Source organism: Colletotrichum godetiae, assembly GCF_030913485.1.
Source record: "Colletotrichum godetiae strain CBS 193.32 chromosome Unknown BDP55scaffold_158, whole genome shotgun sequence".
Taxonomy (NCBI): domain Eukaryota; kingdom Fungi; phylum Ascomycota; class Sordariomycetes; order Glomerellales; family Glomerellaceae; genus Colletotrichum; species Colletotrichum godetiae.
This window is the reverse complement of record NW_026851406.1, coordinates 1-12,628: the sequence shown is the minus strand read 5'-3', so window position 1 is coordinate 12,628 and position 12,628 is coordinate 1. Positions and strand designations below refer to the sequence as shown.

The window sequence follows — 12,628 nt, the reverse complement described above, 5'->3', positions numbered from 1 at the left end:
CATACAACTCCAAAAGCCTTTTCAACGGAGCAGCAGCACCAGTGCTACCATTCACGGGGCCAATACGATGTTGAAGACAAAGAAATGGCCTCGTCGTCGAATGAAAGCAGTGACAGACACAATATGGCTTCGGGAACCCCGACGGCGTGTATGGGCAGTTATCTCACGCGATATACACTCAAAGGGCATAAATGCTTGCGCTTGTCAGCCCCGAAGACTGTCTGGCTGTGTTGTGTAATGAAGCTGGCGCATGCCCTGGATGTCTAGATCGGACCGCGAGAGGGCAAGGCACAGATATGGGGACCAACTAGCGAGATGCAATGATTGGGGCGGATATCATTCCTGCTTTAATGTGATCTGTGCCAAATTGAGACTCTCTGATCTGCGCGATCAATTGAATCAAGGGTTAATTATGTTGGTGGCGTCAGTTCGTGCATAGTCTGGCGTCTTAATGAAAAGTGAGCTCCTCTCTAGTGATGGGCAACGATAGGTCCAAAGACTCAGAGGGAAGGACGTATGTTGGAAATTGCGTGTGAAGGGTACATTCTGGGTCACTCCCCGCACCAATAGCCGGGTAATTCCTGCAATGCTATCTATCGAGCTGGATCGAATGAAAAGTGACATCCGTCATCATTGGCGCGCCGTCTCGTCGCTGCTTAGTGGTCGACGGTCTTGGTTGAGTGATGTTGGCCAAGGTAACTGATCGTCACGTCGGACATTGTGCCCTGTGCAGCTTACTATCTGCGGGCTGGGTCCCGGTCTGAGACCCCGGAGGACTGATTACTTTCAAGGTTTATGCAAGGGCCACTGGCACTATCCCTAGCCAACCCCAAAAGTCCGTGCCTCGGGTACGGATGGTCGTTGCTCGAACGGGTTGTGGACACCGGGCGGTCCCCTCACGCCCCTGCTGAAAAGCACCCGGTGGCGTCGTTCGAGTCAGAGGTACCGCGCCGTTTTGTTGCGCTGAACTTGCGGCCACCCCCAGGGCCCCACCGAGTCCCTTCCCGCCCAGAGACACCAGACGGTACAAGCCGCAACGTCCGGGCCTCGATCAGAGGGGGCAGACGAGTCAGCGCACTTTCGCCCACTAACCGGATCAGGATGTCGTTCGCGGGCCAATCACATCTGCCCCAGCCGACTTCATCACCTTATTATACACTAGACTGGAGGTGCTCGACGCGATGGGGAAGACGGGTTTCGATAGGTGATGGGTGACTGCCGATGCTCTTGGAGGCGCCGAGAGGTTTCGGGGACGCATAAGTTTCCGACGTAGATAGGGCATGAGCCAGGCCATTGTCCCGAGAGACTAATGTACAGGGCGTGGAGGCTTCTTCTCTCACCTCGAGTGGTGCTCATTTGGATTTGTGCTTTCCAGCGGCGGCATCGCGCGGCGAGCATTAAAGCCAGTGCTGCCATGGTAAGAGAGTATAGTCTAGAGGAACCATCAGATCTTCGTAGTATGCAAGTCTGTCAGAAGTAGATGCCCCTTTCTTGACAAAAAACCGCGTCTGTTCCTGATTGACCTGGGGGCATGGCAAGATTATAGGAGCCGATCCGTGGTAGGGATCTCGAGACAGGAAATGCTCGTATTGTCAATTCTTCAACAACGCCGCCGCCACCAAAGTAAAGTTTAATCCCCCCGTCAGGAGATGTCTCAGGACTTCAATCACACCGCACTGGGTGTAGGGCCGGCCGTCCTCCGAGTACGGTTCCTGCCGGGGTTTTATAAGACGTGACGGTCCCCGAGTTCTCTACGTTGGAAATGGTCGACTATCTGAGGAATCCATTGACATTGAGTCAACAACACGAACATCATGTCTGAGCCCAGCTTTACCTCTGCGAACACCGTCGCTCCAGCGGCAACCGGGAACCTGGTCGACCTTCACTACGTTGTGTTTGGTGTTGGCTATGGCGTTTCCACTCTCCTTCTTCTTTTGCGGCTTTACAGCAGGTATCGTTATAGTGGTCTCAGGCTAGATGACAGTAAGTGATCACGCAGCCGAAGAACGTACAGCAAAAGAGCACGACTGACGTACTGTACCCAGTGTGGGTGGTATTTTCCTGGGTAAGTAAGAGATAGGAGTTCACGTTCATGAGACCAAGAACTCATTTCGGCACGCCAGGTGTTTTCGTCCGCCATGCAAATTCTGATGATAGGCAAGTAACCCCAAGACCCGGGGGTGGAAAATGCTAACGAAGTTGGCGTAGTCGCGATATCCATGGGTACAATGTGCTTCCCGCGAGTATCCATTCCAGACGATCGATTCCGGATATACGTCGAGGTGCGTACCGTGGCCTGTTCAGACGAGACAACCATGGTTGACAAGCAGTCACAGCTCAGTTACAATGCGGCGCCGGCTTTCATGATGTCCATCGGCTGTGCGAAGGCGTCTATACTCTGCCTTTATATGCAACTATTCCCCAGTACAAAGTTCAATACCATCGCCAAGATCACACAGGGTGTTGTGATCATGACCACGGTCGCCATCACCCTGCTGCTATACCTCTCGCGCCTTCCGAATCTGTCACTCGATGCTGTGGCCCTCTTTCTGGCAACGGCCGCCTCAAACATTGTCATGGACGTGGTGTTGCTGATTCTTCCAATTCCCACCGTATTCAACCTCCAGATGGCACTCAATGTCAAGCTTCTTGTCGCAGGACTATTCGGTTTGGGCTTACTGTACGTCGCCATGCACCAGAGCTTCGAATGAGAACTGACGTAGATTGCAGAACCACTGTCACCTCCACCCTCCGGCTGTATCTTCTCATCCAAATTCAAGGCAGCGAGGACCTGACCTGGGACGCCGCCCCAGCGAATATCACTTCGTACGTTATGCGGAAGTACAATCTGCAACACTCACTAACGGACGAAAAGGTTCCTCGAAGTTAATCTCCTTCTAATCTGCACTTGTGTGCCCGCTGTGCGCCAATTCTTCAGGAAACTCAAGCGCAGCTCCTCCATAGTGAATCAATCCAGCTTCACAAACCGAGTCTCGGGACAAGACAGTTACGCCTGGACAGTTCGAGTCAAGTTCGACTGCGCGAGCCGACGGCTGACGCCGATGTAGAATTGGGAAACGTCTCGAGAAGTCATTCAAGCGGCGCGGACAGCGCTTGGAGCGAGCCGAAACTCGGAAAGAACATGAACGAATCTTCGTAGATTTGACAGCATAAGACGGCACAATAAAAGTTTTTTGAGCTCAAGCCATCGAACATAAGAAGCGGGCTCTGTCTCCCTGATCAGTTACAAACAGCCCTTGACCCAACTACACGGCCAGATCACAGCTATAAACACTGGAAAAGGTCTCATTGGTCCTCTCCTCTTTGCCCTAGCAACATGGAAGCAGCCAGACGGAGCCAGACTCCCTATCAGGACGGGTTGGTCGGCATGGGGCAGATTACACGGAAGCTGAGCCCCCCAGCCCTGCCGGCCGCTGCATATGTGTAACCATTCGGCTTGCCCGGTTTTGCTAGTGTCTTCTCCGAATGGCCTGACAACGTCAACAATACCCCGCTCTTCTACACTATAACCGTGGTATTACAATCAGGAAGCGAGGGTCCGGCTGCCCAGCATCAGCGTCTGCAGTGGCTGTCCCAGACCTTGTTTCGTCAACATGACCATCCGTTCCTGCGTATTGAAGCGGTGAGCGATCATGGGTACTTCAGCGAGATGCCTACGACTGGATACGGGCGGATTCGCGAAGTCGTGAGTATAAAAACCCCGACTCTTTCCCCGTCCCTTCTGACCTCTACAATCAATCACGGTCTCTTTCTTCCGCATCTCTTGAGTAACTATGCAAATCTTTTATCTTACGGTCGCATTCATCCTAGCGGCTACCGCCATCGAATCAGTCGCCGTTGAACGCTCTGAAAGCAAATGTGTATGTCGGCAATCCACACACCACATCATCTCATACTAACGCTAGGCTGAAAGTGTCTCGCTCTCCTGAAGGACGACGTACTTTCTGGAAAGGTTTTGACTCCGTGCAATGAGGATTTTCAACATCGCTTGGAGTCGTACTACTCCGCCAATGCGGCTGAGCCACCTCGCTGCATGGTGTTGCCTCAGACTGCTGAAGACGTCGCCAGGACCATCCAGATCATATCTGCTCGACGCTGTCACTTTGGAATGAGAAGCGGGGCTCACTCGGCGTTCCGCGGCTCGAACGGGCTCAAGGATGGCATTACAGTCGATTTTGGTGAGTATCGCCTCTTCATCTGGCATCAAAGCTCACATGAGATAGGCTACATGAACTCGACCGAATATGACCCGACCACCGGCATCGCTTCCGTCCGCCCAGGCTCGAACTGGGGCGATGTATACTCCGCTCTGGATCCGTTCGGTGTCACGGCTGTTGGAGGACGAGCTTCTGTCGTCGGGGTTGGGGGTTTTACCACGGGCGGTGGGGTACGTGTCCTCTGTCCCTCTGCTCCCGAGACCGTCGCGGACCGAGCAAAGACCGGTTTCTTCCCGACAGAAGAAGACTGACTCTCGACAGTACTCTTTCCACAGTAACAGGAGAGGATTCGCTTGCGACAATGTTGTCAACTTCGAGGTTGTTCTCGCCAATGGTACCATTGTCAATGCAAACGCGCACGAGAACGCTGGTCTCTGGAGAGCTCTCAAGGGGGGCTCGGGAAACTTTGGCTTCGTCACACGGGTTGATGTCGGTAAGTGGCAAATGATGTCGTGACGTGAGCGTACCTAACGAGGCGCAATGATGGCTAACCTTTCCACAGAGGTCGTCCGTTCGACCCAGATATGGGGCGGGATTACAACCTACGACCTGAGCAAGACAGGCGACGTGGTCAACGCTTACGTGAACTTTGTCAACACCATGGAAGAAGACCCGGCCAGCCAGGCCATCGTGACTCTGCTGTATGGCCAGCAGGGGTTGAGCCTCGTCGCAGTATTAACAAACAGTGACGCGAAAAGTTCCGCGCCCGCCTTCCGAGAATTTACCAGCATTGCCAACGTTTCAAGCACAGCTCGCGTCGGATCTGTCGCAGAGATGGTTCCTGAGTTCACCGGACCAACTCCCCTAGGACTCTAGTACGTCTCGTATCGAAATCCACCAAAGGGGCGACGTGGCTGACCATGACACAGCGCCAATTGGAGGACCGGCATGACCTCACACGGCGCCCCTATTATGGACTTTATTCTTCGTACCGTGACCGAATACACGAAGAGAATGCAGCTCGCAGCTCCAGCCTCCAACTTTGAGCTTCTCACTCAATTCCAGCCCGTGACCAAGTCGATGGTGGCCCATGGCGACGAACGAGGTGGCAACATCCTCGGCCTCGGGAGGGTAGTTGCAGACGGTCCGGCTCTCATGTGGCTCCTAGCACTCACGGTGGATACCGCGGAGAACCAGGAGCTGATCTTGCCTCTCTTACTCGAACTAGAGCGTGTCATCAACAAGTATGCTGATAAGGAGGGACTTCAAGAAGACTGGGAGTTCCTAAACTACAGCGGCCTTGATCAGACGCCAATGCTGCATTATGGCGAGGAAACAGTCCACTTCATAAGGAACATTTCGTTGGAATACGATCCCAACAGAGTTTTCCAGAACCTTCGGAGGACGGGCTTTCGGATCCCTGTTTGAGTCCTACACACAGTGGACAGGCCTGGCGTGGAGAAAGCAAGAGCGGCCGTGACGTTTCAAAGTATAGATATTCCAAGATGCAGGCTATTGCCTGCCTGGCTTTCACTGATATTTGGATAACGTGATTACTTTAGATAATAGACGCGTAGAATAGATACCTGCCTGACTCATAGCGGTGCCGATGTATCCTGAAGGTTCGCAATCGAGGGGATGATTGTTCATTGGCTAGTGATCAACGCCACCCCTCCATGTGGCTGGGGAGCGCCACCCCCAACTACGACTTGGACCTTCCGTGCTCGTGACAAAGGCAGTCAAACAAACGGGGATGGGCGGGCCGTTACACCCCTTAACCAATGCAGATGGAATCTTGCACTACATACAGCTCTGGCGTATACCGCAGCCACCGGTCGGATGTTGTCCACCTATCTATCGAAACAAAAGTGGAAATCGCGGATGCAGCTGCGGCAGAGAGAAAAGTAGCCATTCTGCTGGGAAATTAAGGGAAACTAAGTGCGGCTGGGATGTTCTCATATGTGAAAGGCATGCCAGTAGTGATCAACGAGAACAAGTAGTCGGGTCTCAAGGTCGTAAACGGAGCTGAATTCATAGGCAAGGGTATCATCCACTCGCTGGGACTCAAAGAGGTCATTGTGGGAGAGAAGCTGTCCTCATTCATTGCCCCCCCCCCCCCCCCCCCCCCCCGGGTAATATCCTCTAGTTCGACCAGACCGCTGGATTGGTATATCCCAATTTATCTGCCGGTAATGCGATGTTGTCGATAGCCAGTATACGGGTCGCGAAAAAGCATGACAAAACCCCTAGACCCGATTCAGGGATAGGAAATGCTAAGCTGGGGTTGATCGGCACTGGATTGCAATGTACACTAGGATTCGCGGCAACGGACTTTCGGGCTCAGAGCCGGATTCTCGGGAAAACTGAGCTAGGGTTCTACGGAAAGACGACAAGCAGGAAGACCGGAGGGCTTGAAAAATGCGACGCAGTGACTTGCTAATACCGGTTGACACTGGAATAGCGGTTCATAACGACAGTCCATGTATGGTGTCAGTGGATGTATGAATTTTGGAAGATGACACTTGGTTCGAGACTGAGAATGTCGGGATGATCAGCTGCAAGCTATTTGCATTCACTCTGTCGACGATGACGAGGAAGAGTAAATGAACATGTGCTATCAAAGATTCATCGCGCTTCTGGCTAACATACAGGTCGAGCAAAAGAGGAGAAGCTTGTTTACGAATATGTGGCAATCCGGGCACAGCATGGCTTTCCAACGCTTGGCATGTCATCTTAGGCTCTAGGTATTTGGTCTTCGGTCAAGTGATCGTCGATGTATGAACTGAAAGGCTGTCATATTAGCAGGAATGCCCCAATCGGGAAGAATATACGAACCGCGAGGCTTCAAAAGATGATGTCGCAAGGTGACTGCAGTCAGGGCGGCCATTCCAAGGGCAGACATAAAGTCCGTCTGATCTCATGCGAGTTTCCAAGTACAGCGGATTATTTCGTGTATACGAAGCCCTGTCTTGCTCCAGCTCAGGGCCAGTCACTAGGAGCGCCGGTCCTGCAGTGAGCTCTCGAGCATCGGATAAGTCTAGTCGAGAGAAGCGTAGGAAGCCGCGATCGATTTCGTCAAAAGTGGCTTTTTGAGGCTGCGCCACTGATTGTGAGCATCCGCATCCATTTGTCGTCGAATTATTCAGGTTGCTACCCTGACACGTATATCTGCCACAAGTTAGCAGAGAGTAAGAAGGAGGCGCATATTTCGAGCCTACGGGTGGCATTTTGAACCTCCAGGCAGCGGCATTGCTTTCTCCGCAATCACGATGGCATCAGGAGCAATGCCCTGGGCCAACGTACTGACACATTGCTTTCCAAGATATCGCCAGGCATCTTCATAGATGTCGTCATTCAGGAGACTTAGCGGAATGTCTCTGTTCAGAAAGTGAACGCAGTCGCCGCTTTCAGACTGCGAGACAAGATAGTCTACTACGCGATCATGGTGATGCTTGCTGCGATCTATATGGTTCTGGCTGGCCGTACCGCATTGACCATGGATGACCTCGGACTTTGAAATTGACATTTTTGGAGGGTGGATTGAAATCGTTGCTGGTGCGAAGTGCAGAAGGAGCGAGCGGCGCAAAAGGGTAGTCGAGGGAGAACTTTGTATCTTTCCAAAACAGCTCCATAACGGGTTGATTCGAGGTAACAAATCGACCGGATACCTCATTTCCCGTATAATGTTGCATCGCCGAATGAAAACGCATATCGACCCTTGTTAGATTCACAAGCATCCCAGTATGTTCCAAAAAGCAATTCTTCGGAGTGGGAATGAGAACATTCGTAAAGGAGGGCGTGCGCTATGTTCGAAACCAGCGATACATCCAGGTCGCGGCCGTATTCGCCCCTGAGCCAAGGAACAGAAGCCTGATATGCAACTTCTTTGTGCTTTCCATTCTCCATCCATTCAAGCAACACAGCGTCTTCCTCTACTGGCTTCACATCTGATACGTAGCCAGCCCGGCGAGGTATAGGACTCGCACAGTTCTGCGATATAGGCAGCTTAGACTGAAGGGACTTTGTTGCACTCCGATCAACATGAGGGGTTTTCGAGCCCCTCTGCAGTTTTCTCGCTGATTCGAATGGGAAGGCCGCTCACTCATGTTGCTGTGTAACTTGGCGGATTCACAAACATCCGAGTAAGTAATAGCAAGAGAGATTCTAATCATCAGAGAGCCGCTCGCAACCTCCAGTCGGCCCCCCCCCCCCCCCGAAGGATGTTAATTGATCGCCAAAACAAAAGCCTCCCGATAGCGGTGCCAAATGCGGCCGTGGTTGGTTTTAGGCTGTACTCCGTGTGCCAGAAGGTAACTGCAAGTAGTATCTCGACTTAGTTCGCCTGCCAGGGCAGACCTTCCTTGAGCAGAAGCTCGACCCCATCACTTCACGGTCATACATCTAGGTGTTGCCAGATCGAAGCCGTAGGGTCGGCCTAGCGGGCGGCACCCATGAGAACGGACTTGGAGTGCGGCCAGGTCAAGTGGCTGTACGAAACAAGGGTGCTTGCAAAGGCATGTTGAATCCGACATGCTTACGGTCCAATTACCAATCGAGGCGTTGGGCGACGATTCTTGGCTAGTGCTGCCGTCGGCCTGATGGAGGGTAGCTAGCCCCGTCGCCGCATTTCCCTGCCTCTGCGAGTGAGTGCGACAACAGTTGCGCTCGGATCAGGGCACCCACACACCGCCAAGGGTGGGCGAGGCCACTTGCCTCGATGCAAAAGGTCCTTGACGTTTTCCTTCGCCCCCGTCTCACTCTCGCTATTCTATCTGGCTCACTTTGATTCATGTTGCACGTCGCCGCAAGGCGCACGTTCAAATGGCGCGATGGCCCTGTTCGCTAAACAAGCGTAGTGCAGCACCGATCAGAGTGCTATGTCACCTACGTCTTCGTGGGACCCCTATCACTGGACGACGAGATAGGCGATGCAATGAAAGTGAGGGTTGTATTGGTCAAGTATGTGCATTGTCACGACCGCCAAGTCCAAGCTTCGCATGACCAGAAGCTGCGTCCGACTACATTGCCTCGCTTCTGATGTCAACATGCCTTCTCCGAACCTCACTTCACTGATGGCTGGAGCTTGTAGTAGTCTGTAGAGTCGACGCTGTTCTTGTCGGACTTCTCCGACATGGAGCCCCCGTTCGTTTCATCCACTGCATCACTGTCATCGTGGTCTCTTCCACCAGTGATACATTGGGTCGCTTCTGTTTTCTCAGCCGCAGGGTTGGTTGATATCGGACCTGACTATATCTTCGCCTTCATCTGCGTCGATTCGTTCGCCTTGTCGAGATCCGCCTCTCCCTTCTTGCCTATACCACCCTCGCTGCCTTCCATTACGACTTGGACCTCAAGATTCTCGTCCATGGAGTAGGCGCGGATTCCCACGATGCAAATAGCATCCCAAGGATCAGGAAGCCCCTCTTCTTCAGATTCGTAGTGCTCGTCGTGATTTTTAAGCGGTCCTGCAGGAGTGAAGCGTGGCTTTCTGACCATTTCATCGTCACTAAACAGCTCTCTCCAGTCTTCGATGGGCGAGTCGGATGAATTGCCATCTGAGTCCGATGATTTCCGCGCTGTCGGTGCGGGAGTCGGGGTAGGAGCAGGTGTATCTGCGGCGTCCTTGACTTCATCCTTTGGCTCTTCTTAGACTCCTTCTTGTCTTCAATTCTGGCTTCTTTCTTGGGCCCTTAGACTCCTGCTCGCCTTCGATTCTGGCCTCTTCCTTGCGCTCGGAGTCCTCCTCAGACTCTAGTGCAGCAGCTCCGTTTGGTGTATGTATCGTCAAACGTTGTCTTGTCCTTGGCGACTTCCGCGTGGACATCTTGATCCTCAGCCTCCTTGGCCTCCTTACCTTCCTTCATCTCTGCCTCTTCGGTCATTTCGCTTCCTCGGCTATCTTTGCTTCCGCAGCTGCCTTCTGAGAGGCCTTAAGATCAACCTTGGCCTTGGCCGCTTCTGTCTTCTTGGCTCGCTTGCGGTCGCGCTTTTTGTTATTCTTCTAGGTCTGCCGCTTGGCGACTTCGCGCTTGATGCAACGTCTCTCTTAGAGCTTGCGGCGCTCCTTCTGGCGGGACTCGGTGGCTCTCTGCTGCTCTTTGATCTTATGCAGCCTGGCGACCTCTTGGAGATGGGCAGTGCCTTTATCGTGCGTTAAGTCGTATGCAGGACTAGCCTGCGCTAACTTGTCGTTCTCGATGCGCTTCTTGTACTTGCGCTTGATCATATCCTCAATAGAGGGACTGCTGGTGTCTCTCTCGCCAGTGATATTAATGAAGATGTTGTACTCCCCGGATAGTATGTCTGGCTCTCGCTCATGAACGCGGAATGTGGCAATTGACAGCCGTCACCGCGGATGATATTGAAACCATACTGACGGACCGGGGGCAGTGGCATGTAATTCTGCTTATGGAGTCTGTAGTAGGAGTAAGAGATGGAATATCGCCTTTCGTCATATATCTTGAGCTCTTGCGAAGGCAGCTACTGGGAATATGACAAAGAGTTTACCCGGCTACGTGATAAACCTTGTCAAATGGGACATGGCCTCTCCCCGGTTCCATAAAGACGCATGTCAAGGTCTGTTGGGACTAGGGTTGGGAAGTCGCGGCGTCTCTCTGGGCGTCTGATGATGCTTGTATTCAGAACAACGTGCTTTCAACTCTACTTGTCATTGGCTCTGCATGAATGCTATAGACTGTTGGAACACGATATCATAAAGAGTTGAACACTAAGAGTCTGGGGCAGACTGCAGTCTACGAGCCCCAGGAGTGGGTGGGGGGAGAGGCGAATAGCGGCCGGGATAAGAGTAAAATGTCACCGTTCAGGCCCTCCCTCGCCACTGCCTGTTACCTCGCTTGAAAGTGCACGCTATTACCCCCACGGCTTCCAGAGCGGTAGTCGCCTGGCCGGACGTTTCGCGAAACGTAGTCACTGTCTTGGTAATCAACAAGGCCTCAGCGTGTCCACATCTTGCTGTGAGGAAGAGGATGCGCCACATCCGGCGCTATCTATAGGCTCCCAACCAAGGTCGCGTGGCCGAGAAGCAGCGACGCGCTGATTCCCTACTCGCCTCGGACGGAGGCATGGTGGTTTCGTCGGCGATGGCGGTAAAGATTGTGGAACTGATGTCCAGTCAGGGTCTCCTGCCCTTGATGTGAGGAACAATGCTTCAGCTGGCGATATAGCGAAATTGAACAGCTAGTCGCGTTTGCGTGCACAGACAAAGTACATACGCCAGACGAGATTGCGGACCGACGGTATTTGTACTCAGCGAAGCCTGGGCAGAAGAGTACACTCCTGGGATGCGGGTGGATAAAGGACACGAAGTTGTCCAGAATAGAGAAATATATCAACAGCCGTGCTGTCCATCACGCTCTTGACTGCGCTACTTGACCCAACAACGCTTCACAATTTCTGTCTCATCTCCAAGCCGTATTCTGCCGTCCAATTAGCCGCTTCTGCCATATCCTGAGATCCCGGTACGTCCATCACGGCCTCCTTTAAGCAGTGTATGGACACGAACGAGCCTCTCCAGCAATTCAAAGCCAGCCTTTCCAACGGATCGTCTTCTCGGATATCGGGGTATTGTTGATTCTTCCAAAGATCAACACGACGCCAGCCGCCCAATATTTTGTTCAGGGCCCCGTACGGCTCGAACCTCGCACCATGTAATAAACCATAGACCAATAGCGAATTGCTCATCTCTGGGCCATACAGCCCGTATCCTCCCGTTTCGATTCCGGTCGAAGCCGTGCCCATGGTGATGCACTTCCAAGGACTTCTGTCCAATGCTGGCAACACTATCAAAGTCTGCCAACTTCAAGGATTCTGCTGATCAAGCAGCATGTTCGCTGGCCGCAGGTCTCCATGGACTACTCCCAAAGCCTCTAGCCAGGCATTGGCAGCACAAAGCTCCGCGGCCCAGCGCTCGCTCAATCGCCTGTCTTCAAATCGGTCGACCGAAATGACCCTGTCTCCATCCCTTGTCTGGTTACTTTGAAGTCGATCGTGAAGGGAACCATGGGGAAGAAATTGAAGGAAATTGGCCACTTCCATGCGATAAAAGCTTTGTATAATGTGTGGGCATGGGCTATGATGGCTCTCGAACTTGTCGTAGATACTGTTTTCGTGAACGAACTCACGTAGCTTTTTTTGCCGCGGGAATTGAGCGCAATCTCGTCGTCTATTTGATAGACCCACGAAACCGCTCCAAGTGATATAAAGCGTCTTGTGATCTGTCGGTATGGGTTCGAGACGCGTTGCATGATTGACTTCGTGTGAGGACAACGGTGTGAAAGGACAAGGAAGGCAGCGATTGGCAGGAGGTTGGGTAACTCGATAGCTGATATTTATCCTACTCGGTATTGGCCGCTTTAGTCAGCAGCCATGCTAGGATGGCTCCCAATAGGCTCACGGGGTACCCGTGCATGTAAAATTCCACGGGTACCGTG

General features: G+C 52.7%; 6 protein-coding genes across 6 annotated transcripts; 3 read left to right on the top strand and 3 right to left on the bottom strand.

The window, feature by feature from the left end:
• Nucleotides 1–2,210: 2,210 nt before the first annotated feature.
• On the top strand, nucleotides 2,211–3,610 carry BDP55DRAFT_688730 (uncharacterized protein; the record flags this gene model as incomplete). The annotated part of the gene is made up of 5 exons (XM_060576671.1): nucleotides 2,211–2,282; nucleotides 2,337–2,680; nucleotides 2,731–2,826; nucleotides 2,876–3,006; nucleotides 3,033–3,610. Coding segments are annotated over 5 exons (771 nt in total), but the record flags the coding sequence as incomplete, so codon positions are not given.
• Nucleotides 3,432–5,769, top strand: BDP55DRAFT_97510 (FAD binding domain-containing protein). Its single transcript, XM_060581344.1, has 6 exons — nucleotides 3,432–3,881; nucleotides 3,935–4,199; nucleotides 4,245–4,408; nucleotides 4,500–4,671; nucleotides 4,741–5,053; nucleotides 5,108–5,769. The coding sequence occupies exons 1-6, from the start codon at nucleotides 3,795–3,797 to the stop codon at nucleotides 5,604–5,606; spliced, it is 1,500 nt and encodes a 499-aa protein (XP_060421305.1). The 5' UTR covers nucleotides 3,432–3,794; the 3' UTR covers nucleotides 5,607–5,769.
• Nucleotides 5,770–5,812: 43 nt separating this feature from the next.
• BDP55DRAFT_688725 (uncharacterized protein) lies at nucleotides 5,813–6,252 on the top strand. The gene has a single exon (XM_060576670.1). The coding sequence runs from the start codon at nucleotides 5,932–5,934 to the stop codon at nucleotides 6,205–6,207; it is 276 nt and encodes a 91-aa protein (XP_060421304.1). The 5' UTR covers nucleotides 5,813–5,931; the 3' UTR covers nucleotides 6,208–6,252.
• A 354-nt stretch (nucleotides 6,253–6,606) lies between these two features.
• BDP55DRAFT_688724 (uncharacterized protein) lies at nucleotides 6,607–7,734 on the bottom strand. The gene is made up of 2 exons (XM_060576669.1): nucleotides 7,014–7,734; nucleotides 6,607–6,960 (listed from the first exon to the last, which is right to left on the bottom strand). Exons 1-2 carry the CDS (start codon nucleotides 7,403–7,405, stop codon nucleotides 6,912–6,914), a joined length of 441 nt encoding a protein of 146 aa, XP_060421303.1. The 5' UTR covers nucleotides 7,406–7,734; the 3' UTR covers nucleotides 6,607–6,911.
• Nucleotides 7,735–9,190: 1,456 nt separating this feature from the next.
• BDP55DRAFT_688719 (uncharacterized protein) lies at nucleotides 9,191–9,769 on the bottom strand. Its single transcript, XM_060576668.1, has one exon. The coding sequence runs from the start codon at nucleotides 9,672–9,674 to the stop codon at nucleotides 9,426–9,428; it is 249 nt and encodes an 82-aa protein (XP_060421302.1). The 5' UTR covers nucleotides 9,675–9,769; the 3' UTR covers nucleotides 9,191–9,425.
• A 1,813-nt stretch (nucleotides 9,770–11,582) lies between these two features.
• On the bottom strand, nucleotides 11,583–12,442 carry BDP55DRAFT_699483 (uncharacterized protein; the record flags this gene model as incomplete). Its single annotated transcript, XM_060577891.1, has 4 exons — nucleotides 11,583–11,743; nucleotides 11,787–11,994; nucleotides 12,054–12,284; nucleotides 12,320–12,442. The coding sequence occupies 4 exons, from the start codon at nucleotides 12,440–12,442 to the stop codon at nucleotides 11,583–11,585; spliced, it is 723 nt and encodes a 240-aa protein (XP_060421301.1).
• Between the last annotated feature and the right edge of the window lie 186 nt (nucleotides 12,443–12,628).

Excerpts from the sequence above, each read along its gene's own strand:
- BDP55DRAFT_97510 (XM_060581344.1), top strand. The coding sequence starts at position 3,795 with ATGCAAATCTTTTATCTTACGGTCGCATTCATCCTAGCGGCTACCGCC. Across the intron at positions 3,882-3,934 it reads AACGCTCTGAAAGCAAATGT|TGTCTCGCTCTCCTGAAGGA; the intron begins GTATGTCGGCAA and ends CTAGGCTGAAAG. Across the intron at positions 4,409-4,499 it reads GTTTTACCACGGGCGGTGGG|TACTCTTTCCACAGTAACAG; the intron begins GTACGTGTCCTC and ends GACTCTCGACAG.
- BDP55DRAFT_688725 (XM_060576670.1), top strand. The coding sequence starts at position 5,932 with ATGGGCGGGCCGTTACACCCCTTAACCAATGCAGATGGAATCTTGCAC.
- BDP55DRAFT_688724 (XM_060576669.1), bottom strand. The coding sequence starts at position 7,405 with ATGCCACCCGTAGGCTCGAAATATGCGCCTCCTTCTTACTCTCTGCTA. Across the intron at positions 6,961-7,013 it reads TCATCTTTTGAAGCCTCGCG|TTCATACATCGACGATCACT; the intron begins GTTCGTATATTC and ends ACAGCCTTTCAG.
- BDP55DRAFT_688719 (XM_060576668.1), bottom strand. The coding sequence starts at position 9,674 with ATGGTCAGAAAGCCACGCTTCACTCCTGCAGGACCGCTTAAAAATCAC.